Source organism: Lichenostomus cassidix, chromosome 7 (genome assembly GCF_008360975.1).
Source record: "Lichenostomus cassidix isolate B80296 chromosome 7, HeHo_3.0, whole genome shotgun sequence".
NCBI lineage: Eukaryota > Metazoa > Chordata > Aves > Passeriformes > Meliphagidae > Lichenostomus > Lichenostomus cassidix.
This window is the reverse complement of record NC_139488.1, coordinates 19,121,399-19,146,490: the sequence shown is the minus strand read 5'-3', so window position 1 is coordinate 19,146,490 and position 25,092 is coordinate 19,121,399. Positions and strand designations below refer to the sequence as shown.

The 25,092-nt window shown below is 38.4% G+C and overlaps 1 protein-coding gene across 4 annotated transcripts in view; it reads right to left on the bottom strand.

Annotated features, from left to right (window-relative positions):
• Positions 1-12,671: 12,671 nt before the first annotated feature.
• STK39 (serine/threonine kinase 39) overlaps positions 12,672-25,092 on the bottom strand; it is an 81,853-nt gene continuing 69,432 nt past the window's right edge. For 3 of the 4 annotated variants that reach the window (XM_085066544.1, XM_085066546.1, XM_085066547.1), the window contains exons 16-17: positions 17,406-17,470; positions 12,672-14,160 (exon numbers count right to left, since the gene is read on the bottom strand). In XM_085066544.1, the coding sequence (XP_084922670.1) occupies positions 14,086-14,160; positions 17,406-17,470 (140 nt within the window). In that variant the 3' untranslated portion in view covers positions 12,672-14,085. The remainder of the gene's footprint in view (positions 14,161-17,405; positions 17,471-25,092) is intronic. The other variant, XM_085066545.1, reaches the window with a different exon arrangement.

Sequence of the window (25,092 nt, the reverse complement as noted above, 5' to 3'; positions counted from 1 at the left end):
CTGTCCTGTAAGTTGTTTTCTTCACTTCTTTCTAGAAATGTAAATGGTATTACCTGAATACACAATTTCAGTGAATTGGCTCATTTGTCATGAGGAAGAATATTGTGTTATAAAAGCAGATTTGAAAAAAAAAAATGAAAAAGATAAAACAAAATACTACTATTATTTCATTATTTGTACAACAACTTCATCAAGCTGATGTCCACACGGATCAGGTGTTCTACCTCATCTGAAGCCAAAGACATAATATTAATGCAGCCGTGGCAACATCTGGCGAAGTAGCAGATGGGTTCATCTTCTGCTTTGCCCTATTCAGCCGCTTTGGCATCCCCAGCCAGTGAGACCCAAGCTTGGCTGTTCTAGGTAGCAAAGCTTTTTTGACTCCCTCAGCATAGCTTGTCTGATACTTGTGCAGTGTCTTAACATGCGTGGTTGCAGCCATCAAAAAAAAGCGACACACAGGAGAGAAGGAGAAATGCCCCCAAACCCACATCTCATAAAACCACAAGAAACTTGTCAGAAGTTGCTGTGTGACCACCAGGGTCCCCCATACAGAGGGAAGGAGTCATCCCTGGTCTCTGACAGACACATCTGGACCCTGACAGTCCCTTTGCCCCACCCCCCCGCCCCCTTCCCAACAAAGCACCAGAAAGCAAATGAAGAATCACAATCTGAATACACACAGATTAGCCAGTTAGTCCCATGTAGTGCTTGTCTCCCAACACAAATATATTCATACTGTTTTGTCTCTCAGGAAGGTCTGGGCAACTTTGGGGTCCTCATATCAAAATAAAAGCACAAAACGAAATAATACAAAACTGGGGAAAAGTCCCTTTTGTTATAAGAGCTAGTCAGAAAAATTCCTCTCTCCCCATTCTTTTTGCAGATTCCTGCATAGAACAAAATATCTAACCTCTTTTCCATTGGCTTTAGAGCTCAATATCCAAAATTCATTCACGTAATGGAGGGGAAAATAACCCCATCCCTGAAAAGAAAGCTAGCTTTTGCAAACCAAAGTGTATTTCCTTTGGGTCACCTGTTTCAGAAGTAGTTGAAGCCTATAATGGAGTCCTCAGGCATCCCAGGAGTGCCTGCAGGAACACGGCAACCTTACAAACCATAATGAGATGCTTTAAACCAACCAAGAGTTTCATATACAGTAAAACCCCTCCAATCGTTTTCATCTCTCTTGTTTCCACCAAAGCAGCCTAATTGCAACACTTACACGGTGTTTAATTAATAGACAGCTTGGAGATATACAGATATTAGCACTAGTAGGGTAGATTTCATGTAGCTTGATTATCTTAATTACAAGCATTCTATTTTCTCATTTACTTAATTGATTGTCATAGATTTCCAGAGAAATTTGCACCGCCCTAAGTGAAAATAGTATGTAAAAAACCTTCTTAAAACTGCTGACACTGGCCTATTAAAGCAGCAACACATCAAAAAAAGGAGAACTGTATGACATGGAACATTGTACTGAATAGCATTTGCTTCCTTTTCTCTTGTTAAAAATATGAATTTATGAAATGGAAGAAGAGGAGTCATCCAGGGAGAAGAAAAAAAAAAAGAAGGTACGTTATTTATTCAACCACACCTGCAATTAAGTTGTGTCAAGTACCTGCTCTGGTGACTTGCCTAACACAGGAAAAAAGACCCATTTTTCTGCTAGGCCTGCCTATTAGCTGATTCTACATTATATCTCTGCCTCACCTGAAAGAGCCAAGACCAAGAGGTGATTTATTTGTCACGCAAGATTTATCCTTGAGCACTTATTCTGCAAAGGCAGCATTACATAACAAGCTAGACAGAATTAAGTGCAGTGGTTTTGTAATGCAGACAACTTTCATTTGGGGAAAGCAAATATCCGAAACTTGAGGTGTGCTGGCTAACACCTACCACATCTGCATCTATCTAAAATCCCTTTTGTCTTTAGGAGTTCCTTTCTTTGGCCTATTTTCTGAAATGACCTCTTTCTTGAAAGAGAAATGGGTCTCCAGGTACCTTAGGATATCAGTAAAAGCAAGGAGGAAACAGAGAGGACCGTACATCATTACAAAGTTTTTTCTTGATTTACAAAAATCACTCTAGCCTCACTCTGTTCTTCTGTACTCTCAATCTGCTTCAATCTGGTACATTTCCCTGCTGTTTCCATCACTCTTTCCGTTTTCCTTATGTGCTTTTTACATAGCTCAGCATTCTCCCATCTAGAATCATCCATTCAAACCAGTCACAAAAAAAAGAACACGGCATTTTTATGAAGAGAGGGCCCTTAACTAAAGGGTTTACAGTCTTATGCTAATACCCGGCAAACTGAATTCAGCAAGTTTCAGGGGACAAGCAGCACTTGAAGTAGTTCCTTCAAAATTTTTTTTCTTTGATATTGCCTGTTTTAGGTATATAGGAAAAAGATCTATCATCTTTCATCTTGCCTCTGCCTGCAGAGATCACTATCAAAAGTCTAAGGTTGTTTGGCTTTTTTTCTGTATTCGTTTTACCTTTCCTCACATAACCTTGGATAATTCATCAGAATTCAAAACGGCATTTTTTCATGTTTCACTTTAACTCCCATTTAATCAAGTATACTTTATTCCCCAATTTCAATGTTTTAATCTTTTTATCAGCTTCTGCTCTCTGTGTTGCCTCCACTCTCCTCACTCATATCTTCCTAACAGTCAGACATCTCTGATTGAATCTGTTACAAGAGTATTTGCACGAAGACTGAGCACAGCAGTACTTTTCTCTGTCTCTGAGGTATCAAAAGCTGCATTCTTGGATTATTTTCACCAGACAGCACATCTTATCTTAATATTACCACAATTAAAGCAGAAAATTAACTTCTGCTAGCATCTGGAACGGACAAGTCTACAGGGCCACAGTAGCTATAGGCACGGTAGGTGTTGGAAAGGAAACTTCCCGGTCTGCCCATTGCTGAGACTCTGCACATCACACTGGCAAGTGCTGGGACCGGAGTGACACAGGCACAGCTCGGGCTGGGGCCTCCGAGGAGGGACCCCAAACAAAGGCACCCCGGGCTTTTATCCCCTCAGAGTGCCAGCACGGGAAAGCCTGGGCTCCTGCTGTGTCCCTCAGTGTCCGCTCCTCGTTCCCCTGGCCAGCACCAGATCCTCGTGCCCTTGGCCATGCAAAGGATGGGCAGTTCATGGCCTCTTGTGCCCCACCCGGAGCTCCACCTGCAGCTTCAGCCCCAGCTGCCTGCACCGGATGGACTCCTCAACAGCTGTCTACATCCCCAGACTTTTAAAAAGTATGCAGTTAATTAATTTTATGTAGAACATCATTTCCCCTTACAAAGGCCATAAAAAGGTCCAGATCATTCAGGACAACCTCCTCAAGGTGCACTGAGGCTTTGTATTATGTTTCCCATCCCTTTGGCAGGATGGGTTACGAAATGAAGTACTGCTGCCTCTGGAAAGTGGTGTCCTGTATGGATGAGGCTGACTCTGTATTCCCAAGCACCGTTTCGTTCTAAGCATAGCTGTACTTTGAATTAGTAAGGCAGCTGATGCCAAGGTTGATGATAGGCTGCTTTAATTGGTCATTAAAAGGCAGTATTATTTACTGCCTTGTTTCTTGGATTCAGCATTTCTACACATGGGGATTAAACTAATGGGCTAGAATAAAGAATATATATAGCATGTAATTAAAATTACATTTTTTAATAGGGGAACATACATGCACACAGGGCAGGTGCTGTCTCACAAGTAGAGGTTATGGAAGTATACCTTTTAATTTGTATTATACTGCAATTTAGGTGTTACTTCAAACAGATGGGTGAGTTGTGCAACGTTTTTAAACTGACTTAATTACTTGCAAAGGTATTGGCTTGTGTTAATTGATGCAATAAATTACATAATGGTTCACAGATTCCATTAAAAAGCACTTTCAACGTGTAGTATCCTTAGGAAAATAAACTGAATCTTGCCAGCCAGTATTTGACTAAATAGTTATTGGCTGTTTGTTTTATCAATACGTAAACAAGATCAAAAAAGCCCACCATTCACACAAGACAATGTGCTTAACATAACAAATATTGATGTACAATTGAATCTCAGAGAAGGTGATTATTGAAGACAATATATCCAGCCATGTGCCCAGAAGAATGATCAGACTCAGTAAATGTAAAAGGGTTATCCTTACTTTCCCCCAAAAAAACCCGCTAGTTACCTGTGCAATTTATCTAACGTGGGATGATTACTGTTGTCCTTGTTTAGGACAGTCATTTATTTAAACATGAGACATGGGGAAAAAGGTGCACAAGAACATGTAATAGCCTAGGAAATACCTAGGCCTCTATTCAGTTTAAGGTTGAAGCTCCAGATACTGCCTTGTCTTGGACTCCAGGAATATCCAAAATCCCCTAAAGTCACCAAAAAGAAAAATGTCTAGCCTATTAAGTACCACAGAAAAGTATACCTGTATTAGACAGCCAAACAAAAGGTCTGTAGGTCAAGAATGGTTATCAAACTCCATAGTAGCAATATTAGGAAAGCTTTCTGGCATAATCAGGCAAAAACCTTGCAGGATCTTTGGTTACACTTTAGCACAAAGTTTAAGCACTGGGGAAGAGCATATTTTACCTTGGAGTAAAAAAGTCATAACAGCCCAAAATGTTACATTTTAGGATTTATAGGTACTAAGGAGAGTACGGAGAGTGAATCTTTAGCAAACTTACCTCATTTGTGACAAATCATCTAGTTCCTGAACATTTAAAATTAAATGCTTTTAATTTTTTTTCACGGTTTTGAACTTGCTGTGCCAGAAATGTCATTGAAAACAAGCTTGCACTTTTATCTTCTGCTAAACACCAGAGATATACCACTTCAAAGGAGTACATTACATTTCATTTGAATGCTGGGACAGACACATCAGTAAGTAAACTAAAAATCATATTAATTGTCAGTGTTAATACTACCACCTGACCATGTTTTCCCTTTCCAGCTCTGATCATCAAAAATTTCATTCTTTTCTTTACTATGCCCTTCATTTCAATAGCACCTTACAGTTTATTATTTTTTTATGTATCACAATTTCCATAAAGCTGCATTTTGCTTAAGTGAAAAAAAATGCTTAATGTAATGCAAACTTCTTAAAGAAAAAACCAGAAAAAATTGCATCTGGAAAATTCTACTTGCATGCACATGGCTGGCTGGCAACGTGGACATGAAATACAGAAATGAAATGAGAAACATTTGGTTTTTTCCTCAGCAAGCACTGTGAGGATGGGTGACAGCTCATGAGGAGAGATTAGGGCAAACAGCGCTGCCCTTTCCCAGGTATTACTTTTACTAGTTGCGCTATTGTTTGAGAGCAAGAAAACCTGATCTAATCAAAGACTGAGTGCTGGACTAGAAGACCTTTAAAGGTCCCTTCCAATCCAAGCTAGTCTATGATTCTGTGTTACTGCTCCTTGCAGTGGGTTGGACCAGATGACCTTTTAAAGATCCCTTCCAGCCCAAGCTATTCTACCAAAGGGAGTGAAAAGAACATCACAACATCACCACCCATAGGTGAAAAAACTCTGGACAGGAGAAGGAACAAAGGAGCCTTACATACAAGGACTAGACACAAAAAACTTGGGAACTGCAGAAATTTTAGTGGAAGTGATACAGTACAGATGACAAAAAATACTCATTTCTTTGAAGCTTATGTCAGATAACAAAGCTTTAGAAAAATAAACACACTCTGAAATTTCACGTACACCACTGCTTCTAATTTGCATGTTTATTCTCAATTTGCTGCAATGTCAAGACATGTATTTGCTTTAAGCAATAATTCACAATCGGTGAGGCAACATCATCTGTGAGATAAAGTCCCTCATTACACAGCAACTTGTCCATGGAATGGCAAAGGCAAGGGAGGACTAGAGACTGTACAAGGGGCCAAATACCTCACACTTGTCTCATGTCAAGTTAAGTGCTGTGATGCTGGAACTCAGACAAAAAGATAAATCCAGTGTAAGAAATGACATTTCGGAACAGAGGAAAAGGAAAACAAAGTTTTTGGTGAACTGCAAGGTTCACAACAGTTTTATGTAACTAAATTGGGAGAGAAAAAGAAATACTGTGGAGAGCTGAACAATTACTGATGTAATTTTTGTAAAAATCAAGTGCCACTAATAAAATTTATATAGGAAGTAGTAGAGGTTTGTTTGTTTAGGAAATGCTACCGTGTACTTTTTACATAGGAAGCAAGGACAGCATATAAACAAGCAAGAGCAGCACAAAAAGACACATACACCTCGAGGATATATTATTTTATCAGGATCTCTATCCTCACCCTGAGGTTTTCATAGTCATGTACCCCCCTACAAAGTGAGTGCTGAAATCACTGAGTAAAAATAAAGGAATGTAGAAGAGATGTGCTGGGGGAGAGAACCAGAGGCCAGGTACTTGTTCTCAGGCACTTACACTCTGAATGAAAGTTAGGACATAACAAAATACCCTGTACCTGCTGGCAACACTGCACTTGCCACCCTGCTCCATGGAATTTTCTCCTCTCCTCTTTGAATAAATAATGAGTACAGGCTGAGCAGCAAGACTGCATCCAGGCAATGTTCTGGAGGTCCATCCACGCTCCTCACAGCTCCACACAAAGCTCCACGATCCGCTGCAACCAATGCCCCACGGCACAGCGAGAGGATCAGCCCTGCTGGGCCACCTTCAGAGCAAGAGCTCAACTATGTCCAGAAAACAGCAGACCTAGCTGGAGCAGCTCTGGAGAAGGCTTGCAAAAGCCACAAAAATAGTAAATAAAAGGTACAGTTACAAAGTATTGCGGTATAAATAATTTCTTCTACGCATTGCTCCGGCAGTAATTAACATAAATACATAAGAAGGTATACTTGGTAAGTGGTAGCCCCACCAATACCTCACATATGCAGTAGAACAGGCCTTTTACAGTTATTAACCAGTCAAAACAAAAGTTAGGCTAAAGAACACATTTTGCCTCAAATCAATTTGATAACATATCTGCATGTTCCAGTAGGTCAAAGTGTATCCCTCACTAAACCAAAATGGTACAAAACATTTTCAAGATGTCAATTGCATGGCAAGTAAAACACTGACTTTTCTGTGACACTGAAGACACACCCTAATCTGGAAAACAAATCTGTTTACTCTCCTGAACTGAAACAGAATATTTGATTCATTTTGCTGTAATTGTTTGTATCCAACAGCTGTCTTCAGTTGAAACTGACACCAATTCAGTAGGTCACTGGAGTACTCTTCCAAACGGTATTTTTAGGCCTTATACCAGAAAAGGGAATAAATTTACTTCAGCACTGTTACCTTTAGCATAAACTCTTCATTTTGCCTAAACAATTTACAGGGCACATGCAAATATAACAGCACCCCCAACAATGCCCGTTTGGTTTTAAATACATATAGCCTTACTGTAAGACTTCATCTGCAACTACTTTATTAAAAATTAAAATCTTTGGCTATGAAAAAGTTCAAGTAAGCTGACAACAGAATATGAAGATTATAAAAAAGAGGAAAGAGTAACACTCATTCATTTGCTTAAACACAGCCCTGCTTTGATCTCCACAGACCAATCCAAGATACACTACCTTCAAACAGGACAGACATCAGAGATTCAGACCCTTGTTGGCCTTATAAATCCACACACATAAATAAACACACAAAAATCCATGAACACAAAGCAGTTTTAAATTAGTAATTTATGTAAGACTAAACTGTAGCTCAGTAGCTCTCATCCAAGAGTCTAGATTAATCTTTGCAAAAATCCTTTTCTAGAAAAAAGGATGTATCAAGCAACACACAAGTGCAGGGGTTTCCTCACCCTTTCCATCTTTTGCAAAACATCAGATTCATTGGGTGACTTGGCAGTGCCCCATCTGACAGGCAAATTTACAGGGGTAGCACTGAACCTAATCAGAGACAATCAGAAAACTCTTTCTCTCTGGTGTCATTTTCTGCTTTGATAGCTCTGCTATGCTATTATAAATAGGAAAAGTTTGCAGCACAAGCAGGGAAGAAGACTTCAGAGAGATTTTAGTAATCACCTTCCATTCAAATCACACCTACTCTTTAATCACGATTGTATCCTTTTCCATTTTATAGCCCCAGGGGTAAACTGAGTAGCTCATAATCAACACAGATTGGGAGTGAAATTTTAGTCCCACTGAAGCTGTTGTGAAGTATTAATTCATGAGGCTGAGATTTCAATAATGGTCCTTCCCTCTGCATTCCCTGTTCTAATTCAAGATGGATTTCTCCACCCTGTTCCTATTTCTCATAATATAGAGTAAATGCTCCAGTTCTTTGTTTAAGTCAGAGGTAATCTAACAAGCAGAGAGAGGGAGACAGAGAGAAAAAGATCCTGAATTCAACAGGATTGTCAGTTGATTCTGAGATGATGGGAATTTTTTTTTGTGGTTCCCCCCCCAACAGAATGCATCATAAAACCAATTCCAAGGTTTTGAAGACAGAGATGCATGCAGAAACGCAGACCTCTCCCTTAAAGCCGCAATTTAGTACTACACACTCAGTCTTCCAGAACAAAGAAGTTTTACTACTGTGATATTAAGTATTTTTGTCTACTGATTAATTTTTACATGACATGAGTAGCATAAAGTCCACCTACCCAAACCCTCTAGACACTCTCTGGTTCTTCTGCTTCATTATTTATAATTGCCTGTTGATGACAGCTATGCACACTGCTTTTTATGTGAGAAGACAATTGTATTACCGAATAACCATGCATTTCTAGACATTTTGAGATGCCATAACTCAATTGTCCTCAAAGGAAAGAAAGCTAGATCGATGTGGTCTACAGAGTAAACATGACAGAACTAGGAACACCTTTTTGCTCAAAATGACTCTAAAGAACCCCAGCCCTCCTATGCATGAGCAGCATCTTTTCTTAATGAGTGTGAATTATTCCAGGGATGAAAAAGAAACAGGTAAAAATTTGGTTTCTTTCTGTAACAATAAATAAATAAAAAATCTCCATATTTGAAACATAGCTGGTGTTTATTAATTTTTTTAAAGTGTATATATGGGAAAAAAATAAAGGCATGTATTTCCCATCTACTCCAATTTTATTCCGTATAGCTGTTCCTGTACATAAACACATCCACTTGCATAAGTGATTTTCTACACCCTACTGAGACAATAAACAAGCACAGCCTTTCAAATTCACACTTGAAAATTAGATGGCAAAATATGCATGTCCCAAAAAGGACAAGATTGCCTCCCTATTGGTTTATGCAGTGAAAATTATATTTATCCTTCTTACCACATACTCTTCCATGTCCCTGTAATTGCTCACTGAGCCACCATTGCCCATATTCTGAATGTTATTAGCAGCAGACAACTTCACAACTACTGAGCTTGATTCAACATCTCAGATGAACACAACTATGAAACCAGCTTGATGAGCATCAATCTAACAATCATAAAACAGCTATAAAACCACATTTTTATGTGCACTGCAATGTTACTCTTAGTCATTGAGGGAAAATGAATAACTTAAATGTCACAGTGCTCAACTAATATGCCTGAATATTTCATCAGCTGGACCACTGTGAAATAAAACACAAAGAAACCAGACTTTGTTGGAGTTTTTGTGGTTTGAGTAAACTTAGCTGTTCATCAGCAGGGCTCATGCACAGTGAACTCAAAGATGTAGGTTCCTGATGCTTTTCCAGCTTCTCATTTTAAGGTAATTAGCATTCTTTGTGCATGTACATACGTGACTACAGTGCAAGAGAGTGGAAAGGCTGCCCACTTGATGCAGTAGAAAAACCTATAACGATTGACTGAAAAAAAATCTCTCACAACTGATTCAGAGAAAAAATAGACCAACTGCTATTTGCTATCAACAAGGTCTTTTTTTTTTTTTTTCCCCGCCGCTTTGATGAAATGCCGGAGGGTAAGGTGGGAACAGGCGGCAACATCCTGTGCTCCCTGCTAAACAGAAATCAGCATTTTCAATGCACTCAATTAGCAGTGTTTTAGGTCTGTGTCAGATTCCTCATCAGAGCTAATTGATTTCAGGCACAGGCCAATCTCACCACCCAACATCATTATGCAGAGGGAGGTGGTGAAAAGGAAAACAGATCTCTGATTAAAAAAAAGCATGAGGAGGAGGCACACCATTTACAAGCTGCACACAGCATTCCCTCTCAGAGAAATAACAGTGTTTAAAAACATTCTGAAGAGATGACTCACAATCAAATTTCATAAGAGTGCTCTGGAAGCCCCAAAGCTGGAGATGTGACATTGGACCAAGCCATGTAAAAACGCACACATCTTTATGTCAGGGGAGAACTTGAGGGGAGAGAAAATTCAGTTATGTTTCCTGACTTATTTCTCTACTCTCTCTTCCACTCCCACTCACAAAGTGTGTTCTAGGGCAATAGAGGAAATTGTGATAGTACATAGGATCATATTTTAGAAAGCAAAAATACTTATCACAACCAGCTATCTGCATTGCAGTTTGAATACCCAGCTCTGTTGGTGGGAATATTTGAGGTCAGCACTTGTAAGAAAAGGACACGTGCTCCTGTTCTCTTGGCACAAAAAGCATATGTTGCCAGCATGGGAAGCAGCTTTCCCGGCCTGAAGCCCACACTGGAATCCCACAAGATAATAAGGCTGGAAATGTCCCTTCTCTCCCACTCCTTTACACATGCAGCTAGTCTCCAGACCCGCTTTTGTGCTGAGCTAAATTCCATGTTTATATTCATCCTTTCTAACACTTTGAAACTAAAAAATACAGAACTGTGTTTTGACTGACTTTCATCTCAGTCCACAGAGCTACTTTCGGCAAACTAAAGCAGAGCAAACTGGCACGGCTGGCTGCATGGACACTGACATTAATCAGTCCAGAGAGCCTGCAAGTGCCCAGCTGCAAGCACTAGCATATAATCATCATAGAGATGATTATATTTTTAGCACCATCTAATTAAGCCCTATTCTCCTAGCCTTGGAGACAGCTATGTGGTAGCTCACCTGTTCCAGCTTCACCTCATTAATTAGATATGTTCCCTTTCACACAAGACACGTGCTGCAGCCAGCAACTACTTTCTACCAGAAGCACCACAACTATTTTGGGGCAAGTCATGTCACACATATAAGAACTTTACCCAGACCCAAAATGCTTTTCATGTAAACATGAACAAATGAATAGCTGCTAGTTTTCTCTTTTCCCGTATTATTCCACAGAGAATGTGTATATGATCTTAAGGAAGCAAATTCCTATTACATTTGGTATTTACTTCTACTCTATCATCGCTTGGTCACTGCTTTCTACTGCAATGTACTGTATATTTTCACAATTTTTTTGCCTTATGTACTGAAAGTATAAACTACTTATAAACTTGATTTTAACAGAACTAAACCTTTAATTACCTTTTCTATCTACCTTTTTAAAAATACATTTTGTTCTCACTGTATTTATTCACAATATCTTAGCAATAACAACATGAAAAAAAGTTTTAAAACCCAACACAGCTGCGATAAGTAACAGTGCCACAAGAACTTGCTGGCTCGCTGAACCACAGAAGCATCACCATGTTTCTGCATCAGACCACAAGTGAGCAACAACTGTTACCACTTTATCTTGGTACAATACTGCTGACTGCCTCAATTCAAGTATTACATTCTTTATTTAGATACCTCCTGCAGCCCCAACCAGCACAGCAGATGAGCACTTTTGACAGTTGCTACTCATATCCCAACACTTTTTCCTCAGCTTCTGGGGAGGTGTATAGCGAGTGAAACATGATTTTCATCCAAATAATATATTCTACATCTATTCCACTTCTTTTTCTAGATCAGTGAAAACAAGAATCTTCCCTCAACATTCACTTCTTTGCCTGTGAAAGTACCGTACCGGCTAACTACTCTGCAGGCGGATTAGTCAATAACGGCACAATTTTTAGAGAAATGTACATTAAAACACATAGAAATAATTGAAAGCAACGCTCAGAAATTAGCTCCTCCCAGTGCCGCTCAGCAGCACCCCATGGCAGTGCTGCAGGTCATCACCTGGGTCACTGGCACACGCACGTTCAAGTTACATTTTTTATTTCCTCACTCCAACACAAAGGTGAGTAACCAGCCTTGCCGCCTGCCCCGCACACCCGCGGCTGCTCTGAGGCGGCGCCGCCCGGGGCTGGGCCGGGGCCAGCCCTGCCGCCGCCCGCACCCGCGGGACACGGAGCCCAGGGACACAGTGCCCAGGCCCTGCGGAAAGACTCACTCACCGCTGTCGTTCGCCGGCCGCAGCGCTGCCAAAGCCCAGCCCGGGGCCGCCAAAGCCCAGCGAGAGCTCTGCGGGCACCGATGGCCCCCTGAGGCCTGACCGCCCCAACGCACCCCAGCTGGGCCGCCGACCCGCCCCGGCCCGCCCGCTCTCTGCCCACACAAACTGGCGGGACACGGCTCCTGCTCCGGGAAAGTCATTGATTGCTTGAACTAACACCTTGGGAGTCTTAAAAATGGCTTTTGCAAAGCCCTAGAGCAAGGAGCCAAGGCAACCCTCAGCTCCCAGGGAGCAAGGGGTATTTTCTATCTTCCTCCGCCCCAGGCGCTGCTCCCAAAGCAGGTAGGGGCAGCAGTCGTTCGTAATAACAACAGTGTAATTCACTCTCAGGGCACGGAAATTCAAAACACAAATCAGTTTGTGCAATACATCTTTATTTTAGTTTTATTTTTTTTAACCTTTGCAGTCATCTTGGAGTAATCATCATGTAAACAGTAGGATGGGATGGGATTACATTGAGTTGTATGCAAATGGTTCTAGAACACCTCAACGATTATGACAAGGCATTATAAATAACTTCTCTTAATAATATATATTTGCCATTTTCAGTACATTAAAGAGCTGCCACTTATCTAGGATTAACTAGGAAGTAGTTTAAATTGTAACCTCTGAGAAACACATCTCCAAATGTGGAAGTCTTTCTAAGGTTCCCTAGCTCCACAACATCTATGTCACAGGTTAAGCAGAAGACTACTTGGGTCGAAGTGTTTTCTTTGTAACAGAGTTTTACTTGATCATTGCACAAAGCCCTATTATTTTCACTCCACCTTGGTATTTTGCAGAACTTCAAATAAAGCTTCAGTTCCATTCTTCAAGTTTTTATTCACCTGCACAAAACCGGTTTCTATCATTAAGGGTAAGCCAGATCAGAGATGGACACAGTAAGCATTCCATCTTAACAACAACAGGTCAAAGCAGCTCTAGCTCATAGACTCCCCAATAAAGCATAGCCAAAATACTCTATCATCTTTGCTACTGTATATCCCCTCCTTGCTCAGTTAACTATATGTATTTCTATGTATTGCACCATATATATGGTACTTCCAGAAAATGGAGATTATTTATATAAGCAGCCTCAGGCACATTCTTAAAACATTAATATCTGCAAGGCACCTCCCATTCCCTTGACAATCAGTTTGTGGACTGGTTTTTTGACACACAACCAACAAAAGCTTGCTAATGCCGAATCAAGTAATTTCAAAATTTACCAGATACTTCAAAGACATACCTGAAACTTTTTTAAATAGTGGGAGATTAACTGCAAATAGCATGTAATCAAGTAAAATCATTTTCTTATTACTAGTATGTGTAATGCATAAATATATGAAAAATAAAATTCACAGTCATTTTTAAAACTAGAATTCAAGTTTGGCTAATAATTCTAAACTTTTATATGTATGTTAATTGCTAAATGTAACAGAACAGAGGCAGCATTATCAACCACAAGAACAGGTAAAATAGTATCACTCAAAGTCTATGAAAGAAGTAAGCTTGATAGAAAATTCCTTTTGTAACCAATAAATACAGCCACCTGAGTGCATTTCCACAGGCTTTTCACTTAGGGGGAATCCAAATCAACTGCTAAGAGACATTTAGGAGCATTCTGAATGTTAACAGCAGCGGTGTAGCTGTGGGCTTTGCTTGTTCTGACTTTGTGAATTGCTAGATAATGAAGCAGAACTCAGTGTGTGGTGCATTAATTTTCCTTTGCATCTAAGCTGGCCTCTTCGCAATCTCACAATTCGGCTTGGGGTCAAGGGACAGACATCAGCTGACACTTAACTGAGCAAAACCAATCAGTTTCACTTCATCAGGAATCTCAGTGCCATCACAGCCAGAGGCCTGAAAGTACAAACAGAAATGTTTAGTATATCACGCTACAAAGGAGCATTTGACAGCCAGGATATAAATTTTCCCCATATTGACCAGTCAGCAAACAGCTTCATTGAAGGAAAGCTTTCAGACTGCTTCATGTAGCCTCAGTCAGCATCAACATATTGCATCCTTAATTTTAGCAAACTCTTGCAGTCAATATTAAAAATTACAGAAAGAAATACTGGAATGCTGAAATACCCAAATTCTCCAAACCAAACTTTCCCGACTGGAGCCAAATTTGCTTCTTCATGGGAGTAGATGGTTTTCACTCATGAAGAGCAGCTAATATACATATATAGAATCCACTTTTTGCCACTGTGCTGTACACAGCAAATGTCTCATGAGTCCAGCCAGCAAGTTAGTTTGGAATACCAACCAGCTGAATTTTTAAACAAGAAATTGAAGCAGTCTACAAAGAGTAAATACTAATATTTGCAAAAGGACAGCTCCCTCCTGACAGTACAATCCAGTGCTTAAAACTGTAGAGTTCAGTAAAGCCTATCACAATACAAACTGGCACAAGTGATCAGTTCATTTTTCATATATAACAGTAAGAATATAAAACCACTTTGCTCAGGACTAACCTATTACTTTAGGTCTGTTTTAAAAAAATGCTGGAGGAAAAATATTTTTATTTTTAAACAAAATGTTTGCTTTTATAGGACAAAAGTGACTATATTTTAAATAACGGGTTTTATAAATTTTTATCTGTATGATACATAAGTCAAAATATTAATACAATTGGACTAGAAGTGCATAATGCTAACTTACTTATGACAGATGCCTTCAGATTCTTTTGCATATTGCAAAAGATCCCCAGTGGAACAATTGGTTGACCCTATAAAAATGCTGTTGATCCTCTTTTGCATTACTAACAGCTGAACCCTCTAACAGAACTGGTTCATAGACAGGCACTATAAGGTAAAGAGCTCTCAGACTGTGCATACAAGGTGCACCAAGTGACATAATCCATTGAATTTTCATGACCAAATATGAACTATGTTGACACTTGTGGAATCATGACATCAGGCTACTCCTTCAAATTTACTTTGAGCAGACACAGAGAATAGAAGTTCTCTCTTCAGATAGTATTTCACAGCTCTTATTCCACAGAAGCACCAAGTTAAAGGTCTGAGATCACTGTTAGTTACTATTCAGATATATGAATGGTTCTTGGATTGGGAATTTACTAAAAAAATGGAGTTTAAATTTTGCACTTAAAATTTAATACTACAATGTTCTAATACTACTAACATCATTCTACACTCTAGATAGCTATCCATTTCCTCAAAGGCATGCTAAGTAACATATCTATAGATGCATATAGATTTTTAAATCCCTTCCTTACCAATATCAATGTATATAGATATCTTATATCCATTTAATGCACCTGAAATCTCTTAGCTTAGATTTCGTGCTTAGCATAAATACACCAACTATACACCAAGTGCAACATAAAAGTATTCAGCAGAGACTGAACACACTCTTTCATTAATGGGTTTTTTCCCCACCCTTTTTCATAAGCAAAATCCTTACACAAAATGCAAATTATGCTGTGCAATAATTTTGTGTTTCCTTGAGTGTTGCCAAGATTATTTGTGTATTACAGCAGCCTTCTTCCTAAACTGTGGACAGCTGGATCCTGTAGGGAAGTTTTCATTCTGTGTTAGCCAAGACAACTAGGGGATATTTAATACTATGTATGTTCTGAAGAATGACATCATTGTAAGATCAAAGATACACTGTTTAAAAAATATGCAACAGGGGGAATCCAACCCCAGCCATCCAGGTACCTCCCCTTAAAAATTTTCTTTACCATTTTGGTAATAATTAAATACAAAAATAGTTAAGACATAAACTGTTCCCTTTTTTACCCTAAAGATGAACACGCTTGCTGTTTAAATAGAAAGATTATATACCAGTAAAATACCAGGAAAATCAACCCTGGTGAGATGCCATTTACTACACAATAAAGCCAAGTCAGATGTTCAGGCAGCAAGAGCTCAGATCAGCTGCAGAAAGAAAAGCATTAGCCTTTAGGCTATATTTATAGCAAAGGGCAGTGGAACAAAAGAATTTGAGTTACATGTCTTTATTCCTCCACCCCAACCCCTTCTCACAAGGAATGTGGAGGTTCTGGGGATTTTACTGGATGAAATGAAAAAAATGAGTTCAAATGAGTCAGCTAAAACTCCTCAGATCTGTATAAAGAATGACATGGGAAGAAGAGCCCTGAATTAATACATCATCATCAACAAGGTCTAAAAATGGCTCTCTACAGCCCATCTGAAGCAGCTGCTTTTATAAACAAAGCTGTGATTCTGGAGTCCTACTTATCTAACATTCAGTCTAGTCTTTCATGTGTGACTGAGTCACTCTCAGCAAAAGGTGCTGAAAGCTAATTGGTGTTTACATAGCAAATAATTCAATAGTTTCAGGTATATAAATTTTTCAACCTAATTTTAGCAAGAAAAAAAAAACCAAACATAGCACATCAATTCTGACTGAAGTTTTTGCAATGTAAATTTATTATTATTAAATTAGATGTATCATGCTACAATCAAAATTGACCAAAATTAAGGACCCATAGTCCAGGGCACAAAATTGCAGCACAGAAAAGAGTCCCAAGCCCAAACCCAGGACCTGATGACATACATACAGAAGACAGAAGGAGATGGGAAAGGAGAAACAGTAGTGAAATGCAGTGGGAGAAAGATCAACTTGCAGGTTTGGACAGTCAACTGAAAGCAGGTTGAAAAGAAGAACTAAGGAGAAGCAAGCAATGGAGACCTTTGTGGAAGAAAAATGGTGGAAAGTGTTGGAAAAAATGGGATTGGAACAAACTGTCCATTAGCAGAGGACACCTCAGCCAGGGTAGAGCTAAGGGAGTGGGGTGAAGGAGTGTTAAACTAGCAATTACAGTTGTCTCTGCTTTACTTGTTTCTGCAATTCTACTCAGGGATTTTCTTACTGTTTCTCACCTAAACCTCAGACTTCCTCAGAACTCATGTGACCGAACCTCCTTCCCCATTCAATTATGGAGTTGTCTTGTCAAAACAGGATTTAAGCTTTTTCTCTAATAAATGGCAATTTCAGTCACCTTATCTGTCAACACATTTATTCAACAAAATAGTTGTAAATGAGATAGAACCCAGATTCTGTGTGAATATTGTGATCATTTATTTGCTTCTTCCATTGATGCTTTTACTTACCAACTTAAAAGTCAATGTTTTCAAGGCCTTTGGATCATCTACTATCTTCTGTAAGTTAGCAGCAACTGTAAAAGAAAGATGAAAAAATTTGATTTACAGAAAATTGCATTCAACTTGACATCAAGCCTTTTTTTGGATCTTCCACCTAATTCTACACATATGCATGTCTCTAAATTACCACTTGAATAATTAAAGCACTCTCTAGCTGATGTTTCAGAGGGCAGTTGGGCTGCCATAAATCCTGCTTCCTTTCTTATGCTGTCACTGATACTTTGTGACTATGTGAACTGATTCAGGGGGAAAATCTGCCTGAAAACCAAATGACAGGGAAAAAAAACCCTACTAATTTTCAGTTTACTTTATTCCATAAGCAATTAACAATTACACAAAGCAAGTGCAAGGAAAATGGGAGAAAGACACAGCCAAGGATAAACTGATGGCTGGCATGATGTGTCTGCTAAAGCTAGGGCCACTATCAGCACACATTTCTAGCAGAAGGCTGAGCTCACTGTCCATTCTAACTGGCTTTATGCATGTGTTTCTGTCATTGTTCTGGGCTAGCATTAGCACCCACACAGATTCTTGGTGATATGTTACAGCTCACTAGCAAAAATAAAAAAAACAAAAAAAGTGTTAAAATATGATAGTGATACAAAAAGAGCTGATCTTCAAACTTCTCTCTTAGCAAACATGATCAAGATTTTTCAAGAAACAGCAATAAATACTGTAAGTGGATGAACAGAGCCTGAGTGTCCAGAAAAGGAAGCTGTATGCTGTTACAGAAATAGCAGGAAGGAAATAATTTACTCTTTGAAAACAGAGGAGAATTCAGGAAATTAATAAATTCTTTTTTCTATCAAAACACCTAATTTACATTTTTAATTGGTCTGTTTTAACAATATTGCTACCATTAATCCTGACCAAAAGAAAAAGTGGCTGTTTTCAGCTTTGTATATTTACTTAACTGGCTCCCCAACTTTGCACAGGCATAGATGTTGAACTAAATCAGACCAAATCATTAACAGCCTTTGTTCAAGGGATGATGTATGAGCACAAGATGTCATCAACAGGATATGAGCATGAGATAAATATTTCACACCTGGCAGAGCTGTTTAAACAAGATTATAAAAAGGAAATGAACAGGTATTAAGTAGCAGACATTTCTTAGTACACTGAATAGGTAAGTACCATAAAGCAGAGAAGCAAGAAAGTAGATGTTGCCCATAAATAACTCTGTCCACATACTTCATATGGTGGAAGATACACACCAAGCATTTGCATGTTCAGTGTCCTACTGCTACAAGCTTATGTTTCTGCTTCCTCTATCTTCTAACATTGTGATAACAACATTTGCACTTCCACCATGCCTGATCATACATGATGCACTGTGTAATAGCAGAAATTTGCCTCTCAGGGGATGTAAAGTATCTAGCAAGGGAATTTAGAGAAGTAAATAATTCAACCAATCTACCACTGTTAAATTCGAATTAATTTTCTGTGGGTCTCATTTTCATTATATTATTAAAATGGCATCAAGGATTGTTTATACACCTGTAATAAATTTAACTGGAGATGAAAGTGTGTTTGAAACTAAAAACAGGACTTAAAAGCAAGCATAAGGTACATTTTGTAGAGAACACTTTTTCTAAAAAAAAAATTAACCTTCACAGTTAAATGAACTCAGCTACAGGCACTACAATAGAAAGTCTTTCCATTTTTTAAGATTCATTATTCATAATCTTTATTCCAGCCATTACAAACAGTTTTTTATTTTAATCACACAATTCACTTCCACTATCTATAAGTCAATCTTATTGCAGTACCTCCTACCTGATAAAAAACATGCAAATATACATAATGCTTTTCATTACAATTAATACATAGAATCTCATATGCAGGCAAAAAGGGACACCAGCCTCATACCTCCTAAAGCCAGGATAGAATAGCTTCAATTTTTAATGTCTTAAAAATCTATAAAATACAATCATGCACTCAAGAGCAGCTCTGGCTTATCCAAATCTCTGTAAAATGTATCTTTAAAAAAAAAAAGAAAAAGAAAAAATTCTCTAGCTAGTGTTTGCTGGCTTCACTGAAATGAAGACAGTGCTACAAAACCAGATAGGCATTAGGTCCCAAATCCAAAGATTTCTAACTTCACCTAAATAAAATGTTACAAAAATATGAGCTTCAAGTGCACACATGTCTTCAAGAGGGGCAACCTTTCATTTCATGTTGGGCAGTTGTAGAACAACTAAGGCAAGTCAGCGTGCTGCTGGGCTATTCCCCCCAAAGCAAAATCCTCCAGCTGCCCTTAGGCACACTTACTGGCCTAAAGTTATTATTACTGCATTTGCAAACAGCAGCCCATGATCAGCAAGTGTTTTAATGAACTGTCATACAGTCGGATAAATGGCATCAAGGACTTCACAAGTAGTAACGAAATCTTGAAAAAACCTAACCCATCCTGCTGAAAAAATTCATGCAAGGCATATGCTCATGACAGCAAAGAATGCTTTCATTTACAAGCAGTTGTTGCTACTGTTCAGCCCTGTTCAAAATTACTGGCCACTTCAGGCAAATTTAAAAAAAAAAAGATTATTTTTAACTGGAACCATTCGGCTTTATTGATGAAAATCTCTCCCAGCTACTGGATTCAGGCTCTTTTCATTTAGGAGAATTATTTACTAGGCTGAGACTCACTAACTCTCCTGGTACAGTTCATGTGCAAAGTTCTAATTTGGCTTAAATATGACAAATGAGACTAAAGTTTCTAAACCCAGATGAAGCCAATCACATCTGCAAACAACAAGGAGGGAAAATACCCATCATCACATTCTCATCACCTTTCCCCACCCCACATGCCCAACCATTCTTGTATTGCAAGTCAGTGAATCAAGTCAATGTAATACAGTAACACTCTCCCTAAAGTGAAAAGGAGTTTCACACTACGACCTTCTAGAGAGGCAAGAATTGTTTTCTCCACTGATACTTAAATTATTTGGAAAAGTGAAGAGCACTGTAAAATATATGTCTCTGAGTCTAGTTTACACCTATCTCTAAGTTAAGTATAGTGCAGTTGCTATTGACAAAGCCATTTTTCTTTTAAGTACTCAGAAGTCATGCCTTGGATGTTGCACTTGTGAAATTCATAGATTACCTTGCCTGCAAGCACCACTAACTGATAATTAAAATCCTGTTGTGAATTCACTGTTTCTACAAGACCTGGCTATAGTATACTCAACTTTATTTTGCAGAGTGTTCTCTCAATATATTCTGGCCATGCACCTATAAAAGTCAGAAGAGGAAACATGAACAAGAAAAAATTAAGTGATGACGGAAAAATCTTTGCCAGCAGTAACCTCAGGAAAATAGAGTAATCTTCAAATCATGCCTTGGAGTAAAAGCTCTCTTCAAACATTACCAGCAGTTAGCACAAGAGGCTTTTTGTTGTTTACAACAATAAATGAGGTGCTATTCGCTTTCTTCAGAAGGCTTCTGAAGGACATATAATCAACCTACACACCACAAATCATTCCAGGTACTTTTGCAGGTTTTGCTCAGTGACAAATGGTTGTGCCACTCTGACAAAATAAGTGTCAGCACTAGCAGAACATGCAATAGGATAAAAGGTCAAACCCAGCATATAAATATATACAACACAGGCTGCTAATTGCAGATGGAATAAATAAAAAAACCCCACATAACTAGAGGCTTTGGCATGTATATAATACAAATTACTCTTTGCTATATGACGATTTTGGCCAGCCACATAAATTATAGTTTTTAAATGAGTGATCAATATGAAGTAACAGAACAAAAAAAAGGCCACCTTCAACATCTAACAAATACAAGAGAATAACCATACTTTGGGCAGTCTCAAATAACTGTTTTGCTCCTGTGATGTGACAAAGCTCTCTCTGGTTACTTAAAATTCTTAACACATCACGAAACTTAACCCTAATGGCTTCTGAAGAGGGAAAACTTCTGGAAAAGTTAAAATTAATGAGACAGTAAATAAAGCTATATGAAGTACAGTTAAACTATTTCCAGTACAATGCCCACCCAGCCAACTAAGCCAGAGCCATCTGGCATAAACACAGACACAAGCAGAATCTAAAGCCTGAGATGATATTTCTGGGGTGCTCTCAAAAGAATACTGATTCATCTGCTTTTCCGTTTTGCAAAGAATGGATGGGCAACCTCGGAAATAGCTCATGAACTCATGCTTAGGTTCAATAGTTTGCAAAGCTATTGCATATTGTAATTCTGAAATTCACATATGAGGGAAAGGAAGCATTATTCAGGCACAAAATTACTGTCATGAAAAAAAAGGAGAAAAATTATAACCTCTGAGAAAATGAAAAATGTTTTTAATAAGTTAAAAGTGAAATCTTTTTATGTAGTCCAAAACTCAGTCTATAAAAAATAGCTACCTTCAACTGCCCCCTACTTCATCAGCAATTTGGCTGTTAGAGAAGACAAGCTCAAAACTCCACAGATTTATTGGCTTTCCTGCCAATTGTTACAAATATTACCTCTTCCCCAACTGTAGGCAGTTATTTTACCATTTTCATCAGATACACGGAGCTCACCATAATTAACTGCCTTGGGAGTCTGCTGGTTTGAGGATTAATGCTGTGTTCTCCTGGATGGGTCTTAGGAAGCAGGGTGCCTGAGTAGCAGGGAATACTTCTCAGTGGAGTTATCACTCCTGAAGGTAGAGTTTTTCCTCCAAAGGACTGAATTTATTATGCACACTCTGGAGGCCATTTCACATATTGCAAGAGGTTCATTGCCATCTATGCATTCATTTATATTTCATACTGCACAGAGGTTTTCATGCATTTGCAAGTTCAGAACAAAGTCAAAACTAACTTTTAAAACCTAGCAAGTACTGGATTATCATACATTATGCAAACAATGAAAACAATCAGCATTTGGAGCTTTTGGTAACAATTCCTCCAGATCTCTGTCTGTCCTGTTATTATCTAATAGCTCACAAACTGTCTGCCTGAAAGATTAAAGGGCTCTTCAAAGAGAGACCAAAAGGGTCTCTTAAGTGTAACGTGATTCCATTAGTTCAGCCATTCAGGATGCTTGTCAAAAATCCCTTCTGTTCATATTGCTTGAGAACAGTAGCAAGGGAAAGATTAAAACATTTGAAGATCTGTGGCTGCTAACTAACATGTGTTTATTGCTAGAGGACTGCAAGGACCTAGACATGATTCTCGTAAGTAAGAAATGGAAGAAAATAGATCAACAGCAAACCTGGGTTCTCTTCTAAGGAAACTATTGGACAGTGATGTGGCAGAAGCATTAGAAACATTTAGAAATGTATTATTTATGAAGAGGCTGTCATTAGAAATTTATCAAAGGAAGATTAAGGCTCACAAATTTGTCTGAAAGTGTGTTGCTGAATCAGTAGATATAGATAAAAGACAGTGAAACTATCTCCCTTTCAACATTTGATACTGTAATAATTTCCAACAGCTCAATTTGCAGCTTCAGAATCAAAAACACAGATTAAAGAGGGCAGGTACAGGACAACAGAAGACCAAAGCAGTTCTACCTTGAAAGGAGCACCGAGAGATTGAAAATGGTGTCCTACAGGATCCTAGAACATAGGGCTACAATTTCAATCTGCACCATCCACAGTTTAAAACAATTATGAACACTATCTGAGCCCTGTGGTTCATGTAAGTTCTGAGCCCTGATACTGTATTAATTTCTTATTCTATACAGACAGCCTAGGTTTAGGCTAGCTCATGTCATTTTAGACATTAAGGACATTAACCAGCATTTGGCATCAGGCTATCTTGTGCAAAAGAAAAAAAAAAATAAAAGGGACTTGGCTGGGACCAAAGCTTTAACAACTAACCAGTTACCCAAGGTTATTCAAAGGCATGGCAGCGACATCAGGGTCCTATATTCCTGACTGACTTCTATCTACAAATAAAGACTTTAAATAATTTCCCTTGCTCAAAGTGAAAAAAACCCAAACTCAACACATTTTCAAAATAATAACAGACCTCAAATGTATCCACATTAAGATCAATTAACATGGAGTATTGATACCCAGGGGTCCCAGGCAAAAACTGGAAAACTGAGGACTGATAAAGTAATACACAAACTGTAATTTGACTTTAGGTAGCTGGTGGAAAAATTCACACCCAACAGAAGCAGTCTATTTTATGAAACAGGAGTACTGTATCCAAATGAAAAGTGAAATAAGTTAATGCTAGAAATCTACCTATTTCAATTCTACTGGAAATTATTAAGCTCCCAAATTCTCAATTACTTAGTATGGATATCTGATCCCAAGGTAATATGTTACCTTCTTCAGTTGGTGAGAAGAGGGGGAGGGGGGAAGGAAAAAGACTGAAACGGCGAAAACTGGTTTTATTGATAATTAAAATATCACTACAACTGTAAAATTGTACCTTTTCCCAGAAACTTATGAAAAAAAATGGTGGTTGATATTTCAAATTGATTTTTTTCTTCCCCCAGAGGATGTGTAGAATGCTTAGACAAACCACTGCATGTTTAAAACAAAGTGTTATAAAAGGATAAGTAGAATACATTTGGATAATTAAATACTTATCTATTTCAGACCTTGATTCTTCATGTGCCTAATGGGGTAGATTATTCAGGAAGGTGAGGGATGAGTATATACATACTTAATAATTTCCCCTTCATTTTGATGATCCTGAGCATTCTAAACCTCAGTCTAGTCTCAAATAAACGTTTAAAATAATAAAAATTTAGACCTGCTGCCCAACACTGCTAGTAGGGCTATTTAACAAGCCTGAGGTATTACAGTAAATTGTGCTCCTAAATTCTCTACATAAGAGAATGAGTCAGAGTACTAGGTTAAAAAATCATTTGCCTGTGACTGAATGTAGAAATCAAGAGCTGCTTTTCAGACACAGGTCTTGACAACAGTTTGGTAATCATCAAGATACTGAAGATAGCTCTAACAAATATCTTCATCATGCTGGATTAGATCTGAAATACAGGTCTATGCAGAAATAAGGCAGGTCATATTCTGCTATGCATATTATTGCTTTGTAATCTCCTCTCCCTATCGGATCTTCACAAGTCCTCTTGTCCCAAGTTCAGCTATGAATTATAGATAATGTTCTGACAAAACTATTAAGAAGATGAAATAGCAGCCAGGCTACTTCAATACCTTATATCTGAAACTTGAAACAAGAAGAATATATTTAGAAAAGACTCCCTGATGTGCTGGAGCTAGGTTCTGAAATAGAATACATCTAGTTTGAAGAACCTCAATAAATCCTTATTTTGACATACTAACCACTGGCAGAGAAGTGAATGCCAAGGAAATAAAGAACAGCAAGTATATTACTATTGAAAACAGGAACATTACTTACACTGCTGCTTTTGCAATTTCTGATTCAAATTCACAGTTGGGTGTTTTTGTTTTCTCCTTTAGAAAGGAAAGACCTTGAAACTTTGATTCAGATCTACAAGGGGCACAGAACACACTCCAGGGCAAAGAGTTGATGACTTACTGTATCTATCAGGCAAAACTTAAACTAATCCCACTAATAACCATATGGATTTTTTCCTCATTTACACAGTTAAGTAGGAACTGGTGGACTGCATGTTGAAAAAAGGAAACTTCTTTGAAGGCAGTTGCCCATTCTACCTTTTTTTTTCTTTA